The 23,011-nt window shown below is 41.3% G+C and overlaps 1 protein-coding gene across 1 annotated transcript in view; it reads left to right on the plus strand.

The window, feature by feature from the left end:
• Sppl3 (signal peptide peptidase like 3) overlaps positions 1–23,011 on the plus strand; it is a 121,644-nt gene that overhangs the window by 95,949 nt on the left and 2,684 nt on the right. Inside the window, exons 4-9 of the mRNA XM_012950031.2 lie at positions 11,063–11,182; positions 12,505–12,583; positions 13,604–13,716; positions 19,292–19,398; positions 19,691–19,854; positions 22,528–22,727. Of these exons, the coding sequence (XP_012805485.1) occupies positions 11,063–11,182; positions 12,505–12,583; positions 13,604–13,716; positions 19,292–19,398; positions 19,691–19,854; positions 22,528–22,727 (783 nt within the window). The remainder of the gene's footprint in view (positions 1–11,062; positions 11,183–12,504; positions 12,584–13,603; positions 13,717–19,291; positions 19,399–19,690; positions 19,855–22,527; positions 22,728–23,011) is intronic.

Below are 23,011 nucleotides of genomic sequence, written 5' to 3' on the forward strand. Positions count from 1 at the left end.
CATTCTTTGCAAGCAAGTGCCTTTAATCACTGAGCCATCTCTCCAGCCCTCATACTTTGGCTCTTTTTTAAAATTTTTTATTTATTATTTTTATTTGAGACAGAGAGAAGGGAGAAAGAGAGAGAGAATGGGTATGGCAGGGCCTCTAGCCACTGCAGATGAACTCCAGACACATGTGCCACCTTGTGCATCTGGCTTATGTGGGACCTAGAGAGTTGAATCTGGATCCTTAGGCTTCGCAGGCAAGCTCCTTAACTGTTAAGCCACCTCTCCATCCCAACTTTGGCTTTTTTAAAAAATTACTTATTTATTTAAGAGACAGAAAGAGGCAGATAGAGACAGAGAATGGGCATGCCAGGGCCTCTAGCCACTGCAAACTCTAGATGCATACTCCACCTTCTGCATCTGGCCTTATTTAGTTACTAGGGAATTGAACTCAGGTCTGTAGGCTTTGTAGGCAAGCACCTTAACTGCTGAACCATCTCTCCAAGCCCATACATTGGCTTTTTCAGAAGTAATTAAACAGGTTATAAAACAAGCTAGAAACATTAGGTGATGACAGAGGATTCGATGGGCTATATGAATCAATGCATCAAAATTTACCAAATGAGCTGGGCATGGTCGCACACGCCTTTAATCCCAGCACTTGGGAGGCAGAGGTAGGAAGATCACCATGAGTTCGAGGCCACCCTAAGATTCCATAGTGAATGCCAGGTCAGCCTGGGCTAGAGTGAAACCTGAAACCCTACCTTGAAAAATCAAAACAAATAAAAGTAAAAATAAAATAATAAAAATGATTTTATTATACATAATTTTTAATTCTATGGCATGCCTTCTCCTTAGATAGATTTTGGCTTTAAAAGTAATGCAGTTGGAGGCTGGAACAATCAATAAAACACTTGTGTAAGCATGAGGGCTAGTGTTTAGATTCCCAGCACCCACATAAATGCCAAGTGGGCATGACAGCCTGCCCGTAATCCCAGAATTGGGGAGGTAGAGACAAGATCTCAGGACAAGCTGGCTAGTTAGACTAGCTAAATCAGCAAGCTGTGTGTTCAAGTGAGAGTCCCTCTACATTAAATAAGGTTGAAAGCAGTCAAGGAAGATACTAGCCACCAACCTGGCTGACACACAAACACATACACTAAAACTAAATGTATTTAAAATCTGTACTTTCAGAAAAGAAAATGTGTATGATCTATTGAATATTCAGCATTGTTCTTTGTACTCAGTTTTTGTTTTTGTTTTCATGTTTATTTATTTATTTGAGAGCGACAGAGAAAGAGGCAGATAGAGAGAGAGAGAGAGAATGGGTGTGCCAGGGCCTCCAAGCCATTGCAAAGGAACTCCAGATGCAGGCGCCCCCTTGTGCATCTGGCTAAAATGAGCCCTGGGAAATCAAGTCTTGAACCAGGGTCCTTAGGCTTCACAGGCAAGCACTTAACTGCTAAGCTATCTCACCAGCACCCCCCCCCAAATTATTTTTATTTATTTATTTGAGAGTGACAGAGAAACAGGCAGAGAGAGAAAGAGAGAGAGCGAATGTGTACACCAGAGCTGTAGATTGTTGCTAGAAAATTTTCAGTGCAAACTTCAGATGCATGTGCCACCTTGTGCATCTGGCTTACGTGGGTACTGGGGAATTAAACTTTGAACCAGGCTCCTTAGGCTTCACAGGCAAGCACTTAATTGCTAAGCCATCTCGCCAGCCCTGGGATTTTTATTATTATTATTATTATTATTTTATTTTTATTAGCATTTTTAAATTTTTATTAGCATTTTCCATTATTATTAAAAAAATCCCTTCCCCCCCCCACACTTTCCCCTTTGAAATTCCATTCTCCATTATATTACCTCCCCATCACAATCATTGTACTTACATATATACATTATCAACCTATTAAGTAGCCTCCTCCCTTCCTTTCTCTTCCCTTTATGTCAGTTTTGTTTTAATTATACACTAAACTAAAATTTAGATTCATTATAAACACACCTTACGTAGTCTGGCTAATACAGTCTTTGTTCTAGCAGCCATTTAATTTTTCTGTTTATATATTGAGCAAATACACTGTTTTTTGGGGGGGGGGGTGGAGAGACAGGGTCTCTGGAGCCTAGACCTTGATTTCCTTCTGATCCTCTTTCCTCTACTGAAGTCCTGGGAATACAAGTGTGTGTCACCAAACTCACAGCTGAACTAATTCTACTCTCTATGGACTGTAAGATGTTTTATTCTACAGATGGGAGAATTTGGGCATGTTTTAAGATTTTTGGGTTTTTTAAAAAGATTCGTCTTTCATCCTGTAACAAATTATCACTTATTATCAAAACCATTACTTTCTGCTGTGAAAGATACCTAGAACCTATAGTTTTCTCTAGATCTTCCTTGAAATACAGAGTACCCAAGTTCAAGCAAGTGCCTTTGATATGTCAAGTTACCTCCCTAGCCCAGCACCAAAGTTCAGAACTATTTAGGGAAAAGAACATTTTGTACTGCAAATGCACACACATACAATCCATTATCAATGCACCATGTTGAACAGATTTGACTGCAGCTCAGGGTAGACCATTCCCAGGTCATATCTGTTTGTCATACTTCAGTCACCTTTTTTAAAAATATTTTTTATTGGGCTGGAGAGATGGCTTAGCAGTTAGGCGCTTGCCTGTGAAGCCTAAGGACCCTGGTTCGAGGCTGTGTTCCCCAAGACCTACATTAGCCAGATGCACAAGGGGCGCACGTGTCTGGAGTTTGTAGTGGCTGGAGGCCCTGGAGCCACCCATCCTCTCTCTCTTTCTCTTTCTCTCTCTATCTGCCTCTTTCTCTCTGTCACTCTCAAGTAAATAAAAATTTTAAAAAAATTTTAACTATTTTTCATTTAAGTAAATTAAATTATTTAAATAAATTTTATTTATTTTTATTTATAGATAGAAAATATGGGCATGTCAGGGCCTCTAGCCATGTAAATGAACTCCAGACACATGCACCACCGTATGCATCTGACTTAAATGTGTACTGAGAATTGAACCTGGGTCCCTAGGCTTCGCAGGAAGTGCCTTAACTACTAAGCCATATCTCCAGCCCATAGACCACTTTTCTTAAGCTGAACTGCCCCATTCCTTAGTAAATTATTTCACCTATCTACCTAACCACTAGGAAGCAGTTTTGTTTTGAAGAAATATTTAATATTTTCTTTCACAAAATCTCCTAAATAGCCAGGCGTGGTGGTGCATGCTTTAATCCCAGCACTTGGGAGGCAGAAGTAGGAAGATCACCATGAGTTGGAGGCTACATTGAAGACTACATAGTGAATTCTAGGTCAGCCTGAGTTAAGAGTGAGACCCTACCTTGAAAAACCAAAAAAAAAAAAAAAAAAAAATCTCCTAAATAGCTCTTGATGACAAACTTAAATACTTAATATTGGGGGTGGTTTGTCTATTTTTAATTTTGATTTTACTTTTCTTTTATGGGGGGAGAGGGCCTGGGAGATAGATTTCTTGTAGCCCAGGCTGTAGGCAAGTGTGGTGGCTCCCACCTATAATCCCAGCACCCAGCTGAGGTTAAAGAGGCTCGCTATGAGTTTGAGAACAGCCTGGACTACATAGTGAGTTGTCAGCTAGAGTGAGACCCTGCTTCATAAAACAGAAAAATGTTTTCTGTATCCCAAGGTGAGCTGGAATTTGCTGTGTAGCTGAGAATGGCCTTGAACTCCTTGTTCCCTGGCCACCACCTCCCAAGTGCTGAGATTCTGGGCTTCCACCCATGCCTGGTTTGAATGGTTGGTTTTATCATTGGTAGCCTTTTGTGTCTTGGCTCATCCTGGCTGGATGTTTCATTTATAGCCTTGATTTAATGAAACTTTTACGTCAAACATTTCATTATAATAGATCATACGATAATTTTTAAATTTTTTTTGTTTTTGTTTTTCAAGATAGGGTCTCACTGTATGTAGCCCAGGCTGACCCAGAATTCACTTGTAGTCTCAGGCTGGCCTCAGACTCACAGTAGTCCTTCTATCTCTGTTTCCTGAGTGCTGGGGTTAAAGGTGTGCACCACTCTCAGTGTTATATGATGATTTTTTAGTTACTTTAATGTACTTCACATCTCAGCAGGGTTCATTTGGACTTGGGTGACATAACAAAGCTGATGGTTTTTTCTCTTCATTCAATGGTTAACAGAATTTGCCATGTTTTTTCTTCTCTACTAAATACTCTATTAGTAGTTACCAGCTCTGGGTGCAAAGTACAATTTTTATCTGGGCCCAATTCCCAGAAGTTTTGGCTTAATAACCTGAGCATTGTAATATTTAAAAATCTCTCCAGGGGATTACAAGATTGGAGAACCACTGAGCTAAACTGTACTGTATGCCAAGCCATTGTGCCCCACTAATCTCCTATTCTGAGAATCAAAGTGTTCTCAACTTTTTCTCATTGGCTCTTTAGAGTTATCTTGTTCATCCTATCTCTATCAGAATAAACATAAAGAAAGCATATTGCAGCCCTGTTAGAGAACTCATCTTAATTGGGTTTAAACTACCACCTTTACTAAAACTATACATACCACATACATGCTTAAATAGACTAATCTTAATTTTTATTGCCTCTTGATACACTTTATCTGGAGGGAGGTTGGGGATTTTGTTTCATTTCGTTTTGGTTTGTTTTTGCTAGGTAGGCTCTTGCTCTAGCCCAGGCTGACCTGGAATTCACTATGTAGTCTCAGGTTGGCCTCAAACTCACAGGTGTTCTCCTATCATCCTCCCAAGTTCTGAGATTGAAGTCGTGTGTCACCACACCTGGCTTGTTTTGGTTTTTTGTTGTTGTTGTTGTTGCTGCTGTCTTTTGTATCCTTTTGTTCATATTGTCAACTCTAGAAGGTAGTAGTCCAAATTTTCAAGGTTTTTTTTCTAAGTAGTAAAGATATTTAATTTTTTTTTTTAATGAGAGAATTAGTGTGCCAAGGCCTCTAACCACTGCAATCAAACTCTAGATGCACGTGCCACCTTGTTGGCATCCATGACCTTCGCATGTGTCACCTTGTGCATCTGGCTTACATGGGGTCTGAGGAATCGAACCTGGGTCCTTAGGCTTTACAGGCAAGTGCCTTAACCACTAAGCCATCTCTCCAACCCCAGATTTTTTTTAATTTTTTATTGACAACTTTTATAATTGCAGACAACTACTCATGGTAATTCTCTCCCTCCCCCTTTGAAACTCCACTCTCTAATATATCCCCTCCCTCTCTCAATCAGTCTCTTTTATTTGATGTTATGATCTTTTCCTCCTCTAATGATGGTCTTGTGTAGGTAGTATCAGGCGCTGTGAGGTCATGGATTTCCAGGCCATTTTGTGTCTGGAGGAGCACATTGTAAGGAGTCCTACCCTTCCTTTGGCTCATACATTCTTTCCTCCACCTCTTCCGCAATGGACCCTGAGCCTTGGAAGGTGTGATAGAGGTGTTGCAGTACTGAGCAATCCTATCACTTGTTTGGATGTCGGTTTGTCATAAATAGCCTTTATTATGTTGAGTTTTTTTTTTTTTTTCAAAGTAGGGTTTCACTCTAGCCCTGGCTGACCTGCAACTCACTATGTAGTCTCAGGATGGCCTCGAACTCATGGTGATCCTCCTACCTCTGCCACCTGAGTGCTGGGATTAAAGGTGTTTGCTACCATGCCTGCCTGCTGTAGGACTTTTATCATGAAGGGATGTTGGATTTTGTCAAATGCTTTTTCTGCATCTAATAAGATGATCATGTGACTTTTGTCCTTCAATCAATTTATATAGTGTATGTATTACATTTATCAATTTGTGTACGTTGAACCATCCCTGCATCTGTGGCATTAAGCCTACTTGGATGGGGTGAATGATCTTTCTAACATTCTTGTATTCTGTTTGTCAATTTTTTGAGAATTTTTGCTTCTATGTTCATGAGGGAGATTGGTCTATACTTTTCTTTTTTTGTTCTATCTTTGTCTGCTTTTGGTATCAGGGTGATGCTGGCTTTGTAGAAGGAGTTTGGTAGGATTCCTTCCTTCTCTGTTTTATGGAAAAGTTTGAGAAGCATTGGTATTAGTTCTTCCATGAAGATCTGATAAACTTCACTAGTGAATCCATCTGGGCCTAGACTTTTTTCAGTAAGAACTTTTTTTTCTTTTTTTCATGGTAGGGTCTCACTCTAGCCCAGGCTGACCTGGAACTCACTATGTAGTCTCAGGGTGGCCTTGAACTCACAGTTATCCCCCTACCTCTGCCTCCCTAGTGCTGGGATTAAAGGCGTGCACCACCACGCCCTGTAGTTGGGAGATTTTTGATAACTGCTTGGATCTCCATACTTATAGGTCTATTTAAGTGGTTAATCTCATCTTGATTTAATATTGGTAGGTCATAGAAATCAAGGAAATCATCTATTGCTTTCAGATTTTCAAATTTAGAGGAGTATATGTTCTTATAGTATGTCCCTATGATTTTTTTAAAAATTGCATCTCTAATTTTATGAATTTGTGTCTATTCTCTCTTTTGGTCACATTTGCTAAGGGTTTATCAATCCTATTTATCCTTTCAAGAAACCAACTCTTTGTTTCATTGATTCTTTGGATTGTTTGTTTCTATTTCATTAATTTCCACCCTCATCTTTATTATTTCTTCCCATCTACTGATTTTCAGTTTGCCTTGTTCTTCTTTATCCCCAGGCTTTAAGGTGAAACATTAAGTTGTTTACTTGTGACCTTTCTAATTTCTTTTTTTTTTCCCCCAAGGTAGGGTTTCACTCTAGCCCAGGCTGATCTGAAATTCACTGTGTAGTCTCAGGGTGACCTTGAACTCGTAGTGATCCTCCTACCTCTGCCTCCCAAATGCTGGGATTAAAGGTGTGCGCCACCACACCCAGCTTTCTAATTTCTTAATATATAGGTACTTAAAGCTATAAAATTCCCTCTTAGGACTGCCTTCATTGTGTCCCAAAGGTTTTGGTATGTTGTGTTCTCATTATCATTTGACTCTATAAATTTTTTAATTTCCTTCTTGATTTTTTCATTGGCTCATTCATCATTTAGTAGTGTATTGTTTAGTTTCCATGATTTTGTGTATGCTCTATAGCTTTTCATATTGATTTGTGGTTTGATCCCATTGTGATCAGATAGAGTGCAAGGAATTATTTCAATTTTCCTGTATTTGTTAAGATTTGCTTTGTGTCCTAACATATGGTCTACTTTATAGAATGTTCCATGTGCTTCTGAAAAGAATGTGTATTCTGCAGCATTTGGATGAAATGTCCTGTATATATCTGTTAGGTCCATTTCTTCTATGACCCTCATTTAACCCAAATGCCTCTCTGTTTATTTTTTCCCGGGATGACCTGTCAATTTTTGAGAGTGGGGTGTTAAAGTCACCCATTACCACTGTGTTTGGTGTTATCTGTGACCTTAGTTCTAATAGCTTTTGTTTGATGAAATTGGGGAACCCCCCCCCCATGTTAGGTGCATATATGTTTAGGATTGTAATGTCCTCCTGTTGGAGTGTTCCTTTAATCAATATAAAGTGACCTTCCTATCTTTCCTAACTAATATTGTTGGTCTGAAGTCTACCCTGTCAGATATCAGGATAGCAACCCCTGCTTGTTGTCTAGGCCCATTTGAAGGATACTGCTTTTGCTTTTTTTTTTTTTTTTTTTTCTTTTTTTTTTTTGGTTTTTCGAGGTAGGATTTCACCAGATACTGCTTTTTACCCAGTCTGCAAACCTATGTCTTTTTTTTTGGGGGGGGGGGGGACATGGAGGCAAGTGATATTGAGTTATTATTGAAAGGTATGTATTTTTGCCATTTTTCTTGTTTTGTAGGTATTTCAATTTTACCTTTGCTCTCTTATATTAAGTAGTATTTGAATATGGTTTGTTTTGTCCAGGTTCCTTATATGTGTGCTTTTCTTTCTCTTCAGCATGAAGAATCCTGTCAAGTATTTTCTGTAGAGCTGATTTTGTCTTCAAATATTCCTTTAGCATGCTTTTGTTGTCCTTATTTCTCTATTTGAATGCATAGCTTTGCAGTATAAACTAACCTTGGTTGACAATTATCTTTCAGAATGGAATACATTACTCCAAGCCCTTCTGGCTTTTAAAGTTTATGTTGAGTAATCTGCTGTTATCCTGATGTGTTTGCCTTTGTATGTGGCTTGATTTTTCTCTCTAACTGCTTTCAACATTTTCTTTGGTTTGTGTATTTGGTAGTTTAGTTATAATATGGAAAGGAGAGGTTCTTTCCAGGCTTTGTCTATTTGGTGTTCTAAAGGCTTCCTGTATCTACACTAGCATTTCTTTCCCAATTTGTGGGAAGTTTTCTTCTATGATTTTGTTAAAAACAACTACTATGCCTTTGGAGTGAAATTCTTCTCCTTCTACTATACCTTGAATTCTTATGTTTGATCTTTTCATAGTGTCCCAAATAGCTTGAAATTCCCATTCATACCTTCCTATTAGTTTGTCTTTCTCTTTGTTGGACTGTATTAGATCTGCCACTTGGTCTTTTAGTTTAGATATTCTGTTCTCTCCTTCATTTGTTCTACTGGTGAAATATTCTGCAGTTTTTTATTTGACTGTGTTTTTCATTGCTAGTATTTCTGACTGGTTTTTTTTTTTTTATTATTTCTATTTCCTTATTCATGTCTTGTATTAACCTCCTTATTTCATTAAATTGGTTTGCTGTGTCTTCTTTGATTCCTTTGATTTCCTCTTTAATTTCTTTGAGCATATTTATAATCATTCTTCTGAAATCTTTCTCAGGCATTTCCTCTAAATCAGTCTTACTGGAGGTCATTTCTGATGGATTTGTACTTTTGGTAGATTTATATTGTCTTGATCTTTTTGTGTTTCTTATATTATAATGTAGAGATTTTTGCATCTTGGATTAATTCTTGAGTTTTTTTAGTTATCTGCAGTATTATTAGATATATCTATCGATCACTCTGATGTTATATATCTTCAGGGTAGGAGCTTAAGGTTCTAGGTGTGGCTCTTAAGACTCTCAGAGTAACCACAAAAGTAACCCTAGGTGTTGGGTTTGCCTGCTATTAGTAGGCTGGGTGGAACAAAATACAGGCAGATTCTAAAATTTAATTAAACAATATACACATTCAATGAAAATCAGCACAGAGTGTTTATGCAAGAGTAGATATTATAACAACCAGATCATCTACAAAAGTCACAGTCCCTAAATGTGTGGTGCCCCACACCCTTAATCCTGTCAACTAGGAAGCTGAGATTTCTGGTCTATAGAGGGTTCCAAGGTCAGCATGTAACCAAGTGAGACCCTTACCCAAAGAACAACAGAAGAGGAGACAAAGACACAATAAATCAGGAAACAACAAATGACAAGTCCTAAATATAGCTTATTTAAGAATGGCAAATCTGACCATACATCAGATTTAGCATATAATTTGCACTGACATGGAAAGTGCAATTAGCACTTCCAGTTCAAGCCTATATACAAGTTTTTTTTTGGTGGATACTGACCTGGTGTAATCCCAGTTACCTTTTGGGATGGCTTTGGTCTCAGTTATACTATGTACTCACTTGGGTCCCTTTTTGCTGCACTGTGGCCTTACGTAGGCTGGCTGGGTCAGTGGGTCGCTGCTGTGTGATAGCCTGTGCCGGACACTGTAGGTGAGCTCCCTTCCCCAGGTCTCTGGTGCTTGCTGGCACTTGTGCCGGTGGGGGTGGGTAGGAGACAGTGGCTGAAGTTCTGCTGATTCTCGCGATCCTCTTCCTCACAGCTGCTCTGCTGGTCCCTGCCATCCTCCCTTCATATTTCTTGAGTTTGCGAGGAGGCTGGTGTGAGTGGAAAATCCCCTTACCTGACTTTTCCTGCAGATCAGGCCAAGCCTGGCAGCCGCGCAGACTTACTTACCAGCACTACTGGAGCCGCTTCTGCCTGCTTCTGTGGTCTCTAGACCTCTGGATCTCTCTACTTCTCTGCTATGGTTGATAATTTCTTATATACCTTCACTTTTTAGTAGAAAAGTATATTTTATTGGGTTGTGTTTTTTTCCCCCTAGGCTGCCTTGGCGTGGTTCCTATGCCGCCATCTTAACTAGAAGTCTTTTTTGGGGGACTTTGGTTTGTTTTGTTTTTCGAGGTAGGGTCTCACTCTAGCACAGGCTGATCTGGAATTCACTATGTAGTCTTAGGGTAGCCTTGAACTCATGGCTATCCATCTATCTCTGCCTCCCAAGTGCTGGGATTAAAGCGTGCGCCACCACATTAATTTACTGATTGATTAATGCCCAGCATTAACTAGACGTCTTTGTTGTTTTGTTTTGTTTTTTTTTTCCAAGGTAGAGTTTCATTTATTCCAGGCTGACCTGGAATTTACTATGTAGTTTGAGGGTGGCCTCAAACTCACAGCCATCCTCCTACCTCTTCCCTCCAAGTGCTGGGATCAAAGGCGTGCGCCACCACACCCAGCTCCTCATTGTTTTTTAAAGTGTAGATTTAGTTCCTGGAGAGATGGGTTAGCAGTTAAAGGCACTTCCCTGCAAAGCCTAAGGACCCATGCTCAACTCTCCAGGTCCCACTTAAGCCAGACTCACAAAGTGATGCAAGCGTACAAGGTCACACATGCACACAAGGTGGCTCTCGCATCTGAAGTTCGGCTGGAGGCCCTGGTGTGCTAATATTCTATCTCTCTTTTCTCTCTTGTGTGAAAACAATTTTTTAAGTGTAGATTTATTAAAAGAGCAAAAGGACAAGATATGGAGGGGTGGATAAGAAGAGGAATGAGAATCAACCGAAACATATTGTATTTGAAAATTCTGAGGGGAGGGCATAAAAGATACTCCATAGGATGGGGGTGGGATTTGAGCTTGCATTTATTGGGCACATATTATATTATAGTGAAGGCACCAAGGGGCGCCTAGAGCTCAGAATCTCATTAAGAGAGAATTATAGGGCCTGGAAATCCATGCTTCACATAGTCATGGCAAAGAACCACCTGCACGCTAGTGAGCTCATATTGATGGTGTGTGGCACAGTGCTGTTATGTAGTAAGTGTAATAGCATCCCTGTTTTCTGTCTTCCAGGTATCCAAACAATTGACTCCACTCAAGCTCTTTTCCTTCCCATTGGAGCGTCTGTCTCTCTTCTAGTGATGTTCTTCTTCTTTGACTCAGTGCAAGTCGTTTTCACGATATGTACCGCAGGTAAATGCGTGTCTCTGTACTCTTAGCATGTTAAAAGGAAAAATACTGTTTTTTAGTTTTTCAAGGTAGGGTTTCACTCTAGCCCAGGTTGGCCTGCAGAGAGAACGGGCGCACCAGGGCCTCCAGCCACTGCAAATGAACTCCAGGCACGTGTGCCCCTTGTGCATTTGGCTAATGTGGGTCCTGGAGAAACAAGCCTTGAACTGGGGTTCTCAGGCTTCACAGGCAAGCGCTTAACTGCTAAGCCATCTCTCCAGCCCAAAATACTGTATTTTTTATTGTTGGTCAGTTTTATCTTAATAAATCTGCCCCCCCCTTTCTTCCTTGAACCACTTGATATATACCTCATCTGTTCAAATGTCTTAATACAATCTGAAAGAAAGCCCAGAGATTTGAAAACTCAGGAGCTTTAATGACACCAAATTTGTATGTGTTTCCTTTTCTGGCAAGTAACCCAAAGGCATAGTTTGGCATGATGCTGGTTAACAGCTTCTGTGAATCTCTGTGTAGATAAAAACATTGATTGCTAATAAAAATAAGTTGGTACTTTGCCCAGTGTGTTTCAAAAAAAAATTTTTTTAAGCTAATATACTTAATGAGGGCTCACCTCCTATCTTACTGTTTACCTTGTGGAGTTAAAAGAGAATGAAACTGGTGTTGCAGTGCACTTTTTTTTTCCCCCCGAGGTAGTGTCTCAGCCTGGCCTCGAACTCACAGTGATCCTCCTACCTCTGCCTCCCGTGTGCTGGGATTAAAGGCGTGCGCCACCACGCCCAGCTGTAGTGTACAGTTTTACTCCTAGAACTAGAATGAGAACATACCTCAAAAAAAAAAAGGGAAAGAAGGAAGGGGGAAGAAGGGAGGGAAGAGGAAGGAAGAAAGGAGAGAGAATGAAAAAAAATCTAGATTTTCCCCTACTTCAAATAAGTTTTTTTTTTTTTGGTTGGTTTGTTTTGTTTTTAAATAAGCTGGTCATGGTGATGCACAACTGTCACCCCAGTACTCTAGCTGAGGCTGACCTGGAATTCACTGTAGTCTCAGGATAGCCTCAAACTCAGCAGGGATCCTCTTCTCTGCTTCCCAAGTACTGGGATTAAAAGCATGTACAACCATCAAAAATTCTTTTTTTAAGTGGTAATCTGGCAAGAGTAAAGAAATACTTCTCTGGGAAAGAAGGAAGGAAGGAAAGGAGGGAAGAAAGGAAATTTTCTAGGTAATGATTTCTACTTGTCAGAAAAGTTTTGGGAAATGATTTTCTATGAATTATGCCATTTTTATCTGGTAAAAAATTTTAAAAGTTAACCATGTATTTTCTTTTCTAGTTCTTGCAACAATAGCATTTGCTTTTCTTCTTCTCCCCATGTGCCAGTATTTAACAAGACCCTGTTCACCTCAGAACAAGTAAGGATTTGGGACTTGGCCTCTGAGTGATAAATGTGTGTGCACTTTTCTGTTACGCATTATTAGAAGCCTAAGTGTCAGATAGTGGTCAGACTACACAAATGCCAAGAGATTGGGAAATGAGTTGTTTGGTCTCACATTATTAAAAACTAGATGATAGAGTTTCCTCTTGTACCTTTATGGCAGAGGAAGTAGAAACCCTAGGAAGGTGGGATCACTGTAATGTGCTTCCCACTTGAATCATGAAAGACCTGCAGTGTCTCTTAAAGCAGGCCTTTTGTTTCTTCACTGGTGAGTTAGTGGAATAGGAAGATTATTGTTGACTCAAACAGTCTCTACCTTTCTGCTTTGCTGACCTGGCTATGCCGGCCACTCAGCTTCAGGGCCGTTGCTCCATGGAAACAAAGTTCTTTCTCGTGGGCATGATACATGGACACCAGTCACCAGGAGCTGCTGATTTTCCCAAGAATTAGTGCTAACCAAGTAGATTTCCCATCTTCAAAAATACTATCTTTGCAAAATGAAATTAATTACTATATTTTCTTCCTAAAAATAAAATTTCCGGGCTGGAGAGCTGGCTTAGCAGTTAAGGCACTTGCCTGCAAAGCCAAAGGACACAGGTTCAACTCCCCAGGACCAGATGCACAAGGGAGTGCATGCATCTGGAGTTCATTTGCAGTGGCTGGAGGCCCTGGCATGCCCATTCTCTCTCTCTCAAATAAATAAATAAAATATTTTAAAAATAAATAAATAAAATTTCCTTTATCCTTGGCTTCCCCTACTATTCTTTATTGTCACATTAAACTTTGAAACGCTATATTGATAATTTAGTCTAAACAATGTATCAGTTAGAAGTAAAAGTATAATTCCTCTAAGCTTCCATAGCTTACTCTGGAGAGGTTTGGATCTCATAGCTTTTTAGGCATGTAGGTATTTTGTACTGTTCTGATCATGAAGAACCAAGGGAAATTTTAGTTACTGAATCAGTGTTCCTCAGTCCAGTAACCATGTGTTTTCCAGGATTTCCTTTGGTTGCTGCGGGCGTTTTACTGCTGCTGAGTTACTGTCATTCTCTCTGTCTGTTATGCTCGTCCTCATCTGGGTTCTCACTGGCCATTGGCTTCTTATGGATGGTGAGTAATATGGGACAGATTGTAATTTTATTTGATTAGTGATCACAGTTTAAATTGTGGGTCGTGGTCCCCATATGAGTTCACATAATTGTGCTGATTGGAAAAAAATGTTAGCAATAAAAGGTTTCTAAGCCAGGCATGGTGGTGCATGCCTTTAATCCCAGCACTCATGAGGCAGAGGTAGGAGGATCACCATGAGTTCAAGGCCACTCTGAAACTTGAATTCCAAGTCAGCCTGGGGTAAGACCCTACCTTGAAAATCAAAAAAAAGTTTCTAAACACACAATGACCCAAGAATTCGTTCAAAATCAAATGTGTAGAGCTTCAGAGATGGCTCAGTGGTTAAATGCACTTGCTTGCAAAACAAACATGTAACAAACTTGCCAGTACTCACCCATGTTGTTTCATGTAACTTCACTGCAGCCTTGGTTCTGAACATTCTTCATGCATATTCAGTGTTGCTGCATGTGATGTCACACTACACCACACCAAATATCTCTGCTCATTTCAAGACTCTTGTGTGCTATGAACTGTAGTTTTCTGCTCCTATAGAAAAGTATGGTTTAATTATGGAAAACAAAGACTTACCATTTTTCTACCATTATTCCGCAGCATGAAGTATCGAGTTAGTATGGCTTTGGATTTTTTTGTGTTAAAATATTTGAGTTCAGCATGGTGGTGCATGCCTATAATCTCAGCTCTCAGGAGGCTAAGGTTGGAGGGCTGTTATGAGTTCAAAGCTAGCCTGGGCTACAGAGTGAGTTCCAGGTCATTCTGGCCTAGAGTGAGACTTTGCCTCAAAAAAAAAAAAAAAAAAAAACACTACCCCTGCCTAAAAATGAATAATTGATTTTAAAAATTGCTATTTGAGTTTAATTTTTTAAAAAAGCTAAATGAATTTTGGGATTAGAACAGAATTTCCAAATTTTTCTGAAGTAGTCTTAAATATACTTCTGTCATTTTGTTCTGTTTTTATGTGAAGCAGTATTCTCAGCACTGATGATTATGAAATCAAGGTATCAGTTATCTCTGAAAAACATTAAAGATACCTTAGTCCTACAGTCTCCAGTATTTAGCCAAGATTTAATTGTTCATGTAAACTAAAGAAACACATTTCATCTCATCACTATGCGAATTTGCTTTTGTCTTTAAAAAATGGTGGATTGAGGTGTGGTGTGGTGGGCAGAATGCTTGCCCAGTCTGCACACATGGACACGGGCCCAGCACCACATGGAACTCGGGGGCAGGAGGGAGCTACACCTACACCTACCTATGAGTCCTGGCACTTGAAGTGGAAACAGTCAAATCATCCTCAGCTCTATAGGGAATTCAAGGCCAATCTCGGGCTACCTAAAACCCTGTTTCAAAGAAAAGAATGAAAGAGAAAAAGGAAGGAAAAGTTGGAGAAGAAAGGAAATGGGGGCTGGAGAGATGGCTTAGCACTCAAGGTGCTTGCCTGCGAAGCAGTTCAATTCCCCAGGACCCAGTTAAAGATGCACAGGTGGTACATGTGCCTGGAGTTCATTTGCAGTGGCTGAAGGTCCTGGCACATCCATTCTGCCTACACTAAAGTAATAAATAAGTAAATTAAAAAAGAAAGAAAATGGTAAAACTACATTTAGACCGAAGATGATTTATTATAAGTAATTATTTGATCTGTTTTTGCTTGTGTGTGCATGCACACATGTGGTATGGTGGGGTGTGGTGGCCAATGGAATGTCAGGTGTCCTACTCCATTGCTTTTCTGCTGGTCCAGGTTCAAGTCCCCAGTAGCCACGTAAAGCCAGATGCACAAAGTAGTGCATTCATCTGGAGTTTGTTTGCAGCAGTCAGGGCCTCTCAGGCACCCATTCTCTCTGCTTACAAATATATATGGTTTTGTTTTGGTTTGGTTTTTTTGGTTTTTCGAGGTAGCGTCTTACTCTGGCCCAGGCTGACCTGGAATTCACTGTGTAGTCTCAAGGTGGCCTTGAACTCACAGAGATCCTCCTACCTCTGCCTCCAGAGTGCTGAGATTAAAGGTGTACACCACCCCGGCAATAAAGATACTTTAAAAACAAGAGTAGGCAGGAATTTGCTATTTAGCCCAGGCTTCAAATTCAAAATCCTTCTGCCTCAGCCTTCCCAGTGACATCTAGCTTATCCACAACTATTTAGAGGAAAGCTTCTTAAACTTTTTTCACTTATGACCATGTTTCAGTTTTTTATTTATTTGCATGTGTGGTGGGGGCAGTCACTCAGGGTCTCTTGTCACTGTGAATGAATGCTATGGAATTGAACCCAGGCCTGAAGGCTTTGCAAGTAAGTGCCTTTTTAAATCGTTGAGCCATCTCTCCATCCCCCCATGATCACTTTTCATCCAACAAATTTTTATGTAACCTTGAGTATATAGGTATATAAAATAGCTATACAAATCATTTACTGATAATAAACCATAAATTTATTTAAAACCTTTTTCTTTTTTTGAGGTAGGGTCTCACTCTAGTCGAGACTGACCTGGAAGTCACTCTGTAGTTCTAGGCTAGCCTTGAACTCATAGCAGTCCTCCTACCTCCTGACCAGAGGACTGGGATTAAAGGTGAACAAACTCCAGATGTGTACACCCCCTTCTGCACATGTGCAACAATGCACACTTGCATCACTGTGCGACTGGCTTTGTTGGACCTGGAGATTCAAACCTGAGTTCTTAGCCTTCACAGGCAAGTACCTTAACTGCTAAGCCATCTTTCCAGCCCTAAACACTTCTTTATTTATTTGACAGAGAGAGAGAGAATGGGCACGCCAGGGCTTCCAGCTACTGCAAACGAACCCCGGATGCATGCAACACCTTGTGCAACTTTAACATGGGTCCTGGAGAATCGAACCTGGGTCCTTTGGTTTTGTAGGCCAATGCCTTAACCACTAACCCATCCCTCCAGCCCATTATTTATCTTTTTAAGAGAGAGAAAGGATGAGCACACCAGGGCCTACAGCCAGTGCAAATGAAATCCAGACACATGTGCCACCTTGTGCATCTGGCTTATGTGTATATTGGGGAATTGAACTTGGGTCATTTGAGTTTGCTGCCAAGTGCTGTAATGGCTAAGCCATCTCTCCAGTCTCTAAAAATTATTTTTTTTATTTTAATTTTTTTATTTGAGAGCAATGCAGAAAGAGAGAGAATGGGCACACCAGGACCTCCAGCCACTGCAAACAAACTCCAGATGTATGTGCTACTTTGTGCATCTGGCTTATGTGGGTCCTGGGGAATCGAACCTGGGTCCTTTGGCTTCACAGGCAAGTGCCTTAACCATTAAGCCATCTCTCGAGCCCCCAGAATTCTTTATATAATTTTTTATAATTTTTATATAATTTTTTATAATTTTACTATTTATTAAAGACAAAAGCATATTTCTATGCTAGTGAGGCAGCAGTGTTTGTTTTTAAATATTTTTATTTAACAGAGAAAGGGAGAGAATGGGTGCACACCTTGTGCATCTGGCTAACATGGGTTCTGGAGAATTGAACCTGGGTCCTTTGGCTTTCCAGGCAAATGCCTTAGCTGCTAATCCATCCCTCCAGCCCCTGTGTTTGTTTTTATATAAACAAATCTGCTGAATATTTGATACTGCAGAACATATAGAGTATCTTTTGCTGTTTTTCAAAGCTGACTGGCATCTTGATCATAATGCCACTTCACGTAAAAACATAGTACAGCACAAAGTGGCAGAGGTATGCTTAATACCATATCAAAATTGCTGGAAATTCCACCCTGACCCCAAATCAAAATTCATATATCAATTTTGTTTTAATATTTATTTTCAAGCAGATAATGGGCATCCCAGGATCTCCAGCCATTGCAAATGAACTCCAGATACCACTTTGTGCATCTAGCTTTATGTGGATAATGGGTAATTGAACCTGGATTGTTAGGCTTTGCAGGCAAGCAACTTAACCGCTGAGCCCTTATTTGACAATTTTTCATGACACTCAAGTCAACAAATCAAACTAGAGTTTTTGTTTATAATTTTTATTTATTTGCAAGCAGAGAGAATGGGTGCACCAGGGCCTCTAGCCTTTGCAAATCAACTCCAGATGCATGCACCACTTTGTGCATAGGTACTGGGGAGTCAAACCTGGATCCTTGGGTTTTGCAGGCAAGTACCTAAGCCAGTAAGCCACTTTTCGGTTCAAACAGCAGTTTTTCAAATCAAACATTGTGACACAGTACATTCCAAATACATACTAATTTGATACTCAAGTTTCTATGTGCAGAAAAAAAAATGAATTCATAGCATACAATAGTATCAAATCTGAGCTGTTCCAAGCAACATTTGTTGGCACCATGTGGTATGTCAGGTTGTGAGAAACACCTCACACTTGTTGTTACATGCTTGATTTTGGGCCACTGTGTGTGCAGAAACCTTAGACTGTTAACTAATTCTCTTTTGACCAACCACAGTTTCAGAAGTTAGACTTCTTAGCTGGGTGTGGCATGCACACCTTTAATTCCCTGCACTCAGGACACAGAAGTAGGAGGATTGCTGTGAGTTCCAGGTCAGCCTGGGCTAGAATGAGACCCTATCTCAAAAAAAAAAAAAAAAAAAAAAAAGTCTTTAAAGTATATTTATTTTTAAGAATGTAAGCTAAGGCTGGAGAGATGAATTAGCTGTCAAGCCATGAAGTGGGAGTAGCTACAGGAAAGATTTTTTTTTTTTTAGGTTAGATATTGTGTTTAAGATAGAAATATTGCTTATTCATATACTGATAGGAGGAAATGTAGTAGCAAGAAAAGAGTGCATATTAGAATAATGTCCAAGAATGACTAAAGGTTATGTGATTTAGGGTGCAAGCTGGCTCCCCCCACCTCCTTTTTTTGAGGTAGGGTTTCATTTGCTCTAGCCCAGGCAGTCCTCAAATGCACAGTGATCCTCCTACCTGAGCCTCCCCAGTCCTGGGATCATAGGTGTGCCCTGATGTCTGGTTTAAGGTATAAAGTAGGCATTTGAATGCAAGGATAATATGTCCATAAGAAACAGGAGTTCTCAAATGAGCCTGGCCTGCAGCTGTGTGGTTGTGGATGGAGCAGCCTCCTGGGCCTCTGTTGTAGTTTTCTTTTTCATTGCTGGGATGAGGCACCTGAACAAAGGCAGCTGATAGATGGAAAGTTTTTTGTGTTGGCTTATTGTTTCAAGGGGAAGCACCATGATAGTAGGAGACAGCATGACATGAGCAGAGGCTGGCCATCACCTGTGCCACAGCAGGAGAGTGAGCTGGGCGAATGCTAGCAAGCTAGAGGCTAATAAACCTTAAGGTTTGCGCCGAGCAAGTTGCCATCAGCTGGGACCAAGCATTCAGAGCACCTGCATGTATGGAGGACATGTGTACAAGGGGACCACAGTCTCCAGCAGTTCAGCACTGTGTGGACATGAGGAGTCATTCCAAATCCCAGCTAGTACTTGGGCCCGTGTGGGTAGTGTCTGAAACTGGAGCACAGGTCCACCCCAGTTTTGAGGGGATGGTAAACTCTGTAGGGTTGACAACTTGAAGAGATCTGTTGTCCACACTGACTGATGCCTGTGCTGTCTCCTTCCAGCTCTGGCCATGGGTCTTTGTGTCGCCATGATTGCCTTTGTCCGCCTGCCAAGTCTCAAGGTGTCCTGCCTGCTTCTCTCAGGGCTTCTCATCTATGATGTCTTTTGGGTGAGTGTCTGCCTGCCAGCAAGTCCTGCTCACCTCTGTGCTGACAAGGCACAAGCATCCATGATACAGGATGTAGTGTGTGTGAGACTCAGGGTGGAAAGGGCAGCAAGCTGATGAGCGCCTCTTTGTGGGAGCACCCCATTCCACTGGAATGTACTGTCTGGGGATGTGGAAAGCAAAGATTCTCTTTGTCCTCAAAGCACTGACCCTGCACTCTGCAGAGGAAGAAAGCAAATGCTCCTAAAGGACTTCTTGCAGCTACCTCTGCTAAAGGCCGCTCTCCACTTTGCAGGTATTCTTCTCAGCCTACATCTTCAACAGCAATGTCATGGTGAAGGTGGCCACACAGCCAGCAGACAATCCCCTTGACGTTCTGTCCCGAAAGCTTCACTTGGGGCCCAATGTTGGACGTGATGTTCCTCGCCTGTCTCTGCCTGGAAAATTAGTCTTCCCAAGGTAGGACTAACTTGTGGGCCCTCATGCCCACCTTCCCTGCCTTGGTCATCTGACTTTCTGTATTCAGCATTCTGGTCTGAAAAGGGACCAAGCAATCCTCTCCAGATCTGTACAAATCAGGCAAGGGAGAATAGGAAAATGAGCATACCAGAGCTTTTTTTTTTTTTAACATTTTATTTTTTTATTCGACAGTGAAAGAGGGAGAGAAAGAATGAATGGGTGCTCCAGGGCCTCCAGATGTGTGTACCCCCTTGTGCATCTGGATAAAATGGGTCCTTTGGCTTTGCTTGCAAATAAATGCCTTAACTGCTAAGCCAGCCTTTTGCGGGTTTCTGTTAAGTCCATTTGCTCCATAATATAGTTTAATTCTGGCTATTTTGGGTTTGTTTTTTGTTTTCAAGGTAGAGTCTCACTTTAACCCAGGCTGACTTGGAATTCACTATGTAGCCTCAGGGTGGCTTTGAACTCATGGCGATCCTCCTACCTCTGCTTCAAAAGCACTGGGATTAAAGGGTGTATGCCATCACACCCAGCTTGGGTTTATGTCTACATGATTTATTGGTAGCATACTGAAGTTACTATTTTTATATCTGGAACGTCCTGTTCCTAATTTGTTCAGCTTATGAAATTGAGCATCCCAGTGATACATTTTATAATCACTACAACTCCTTGGATTACTATATATGCACTAATGTAATTTTAACTTGAAGTTTGTCAGATTTGAGTATGGCTACTTCCAATTGTTTCCATCCCTGAATATATCTGTGTCTGTTCTCTCACTTTCCGTCTGTCTTTGCCAAGCAGTAGTCCAGCAGCAGCTACTGTCTCCCTGCCAGTGGGACTGGGAGTATGGGTTTAATTGGAAAGATAAGACCATTACATTTATTTACTGAGAGTTTGTAGATTCCTATACTTTGGTTCAAAACTCTGTTCATATTGGGGTTGGCTTGTTCTTGGTTTTGCCTTTGAGTTAGTTGGCATTTTAACTATAAGGTGTTAAGGAAAAGATTATTTTCTGGTCTTGTCTATTTGGGGTTGTGAATGGATGTCTGTTCATTTTCGTAGATTGGGTAACATTTCTGCTATAATTTTTCTATGCTTGAGTTTGTATCTTACCTCCATCTCTGTGTTTTGGTCTCACCAAGGGTTCTTGAAAGCTGTGTTTTTACTGATTTCTGAATGTCTTACGTGCTGGGCCTTGTCTTCTGTCCTGGAGGTTATTCTGCTGGGTCTTTTATTCCATTCAGGCTGGTGCTGAGTCCTGACAGCCCAGGGTCATTTCGTCTCCAGCAGAACGGAGTTTACTTTAGGACTTTCCACACCAGGAGCTACTGCTGACCATACTTAGCTTTGCAGCTCATGCAGGGTCTCACTCACTCCAGAGACTCCCCGGTTTATATACCCTGGGGGGGTGGGGTGCTAATGTCCAAAGCAAGAGGTGTCTCTAGCCTGTTGGAGAATGGGGGAAACAAATGGCGTGGAGCTCTGTGCTGAAGACTGATTCCAGGTCTTCTTCTACCCCTCAGCAACAAAACTCCTGCAGGAAGGAAGTGCTCATTGAACCTGAGTCTCAGAGTTCCCAGTCCCACTGGCAGGGAGACAGTCTCCACAGCTACCAGACACACTGTGTTGTTCTAGCTGACTGTGGGCACGGTAGCCCCAGGCTCTCTGTTCCTTGTTTTTAAGCCCTACCAGTACCCATAATATGGCAGCTGGCTGTAAGCCCTCTGTGATACAGGGAATGGCAAAATGAAATACTTTTTCCTCATATTTGAGGACTTGTGGGCTTGTCCTGAAGCTAGCACTCCGGCTTCCATGTTCTTGTTGCCTAGTTCCTCTCTCCACACTTGTCATTCACCGAGGGAGCTTCCAGGCCACCATCTTGCTCAGGTGATACACATGCTGCTTAATACTAGAACAGAACATTTCTGCCATCCCTGCTATAAAAACTCTGGGGTCTTTTTTTTACTTCTGAGACATTTGTAAAGACATGTTCTCATGGTAACAATCTCATAGTGAAACATGATCTTGGCAAAATCAGTGAACACCTTTGATGTCTACGTAGTCATTGGATCTTATGTGCAGTGTCAAGAGTGAGTCGCAACAACTTGCCTGACTTTTCCAGAAGCAGCAGCATGCTTTTGCAGATCACCTTAGTGCCCTCCTCAGACACCGAGTAGTCAGGCAACAGCTGCTATGGCCAGTGCTCCAAGGTGTTCATCCTGGTGTAATCCCAGCACTAAGAAGGTGCTGCAGTTACCTCCTTATGCTGGGACAAACACCCAACTGAAAGCATCTGCTGGGAGGAATTATTTATTTTGGCTTATAGTCTCGAGGAGAGGCTTCATAGTGGCTGGGAAAGCTGCCATGAGGTTGCACATCACCTGCCACAGCATGGGAGAGAGCCAACTAACACTGGAGAGCTGTGGGCTAATAAGGCTCCACCATTGAGAACACACAAGTTTATTAGGACATCTTTCTAAGAGGGGAGGGTAAGGCAGATTCAGGCCAGTCTGAAGCTCTATCTTCAAAAAAAAAAAAAAAAATTAAAGCTAGCGTTTCTTTGCCCTACAGCCATAACACCCTGAACGCACCTGATCTTGTCAGAGAACTACTTTCACAGAAGATGTAGGAATTGGATTGCCATATCCCTGACGTGTGACTCTGTTTCAGCTCCACTGGCAGCCACTTCTCCATGTTGGGCATTGGGGACATCGTGATGCCTGGCCTCCTGTTGTGCTTTGTCCTTCGCTATGACAACTACAAGAAACAAGCCAGTGGTGACTCCGGCAGCGCCCCTGGCCCTGCCAACATCTCTGGGCGCATGCAGAAGGTCTCCTACTTCCACTGCACCCTCATCGGGTACTTTGTAGGTAAGAGCCCATCCTCCAACCGTTGGAATTTAACCAGAAAAACAGTAGCTCTGGTGTGGTGTAGGAACCAAAAGGAGTCCTTTCAGCCCTTGAGATGATGCATGCTCCCTATGCCAAGGGCCCAGGTCCTCCTTCACAGTGGGACATGCAGGAAAAGTGTGACTGCTCCTTAGCTGCATGCTTGGGGATGAGGCTCTATGTAACCTGGCCATGGGCTTAGTGATTCTGCGCTACTTCCTGCTTTGATACTGCCTTCGTAGGGTCTGTCACCTCTCACCTTGGAC

The sequence above is a fragment of the Jaculus jaculus genome, chromosome 13, assembly GCF_020740685.1.
Source record: "Jaculus jaculus isolate mJacJac1 chromosome 13, mJacJac1.mat.Y.cur, whole genome shotgun sequence".
NCBI classification, from domain to species: Eukaryota; Metazoa; Chordata; class Mammalia; order Rodentia; family Dipodidae; genus Jaculus; species Jaculus jaculus.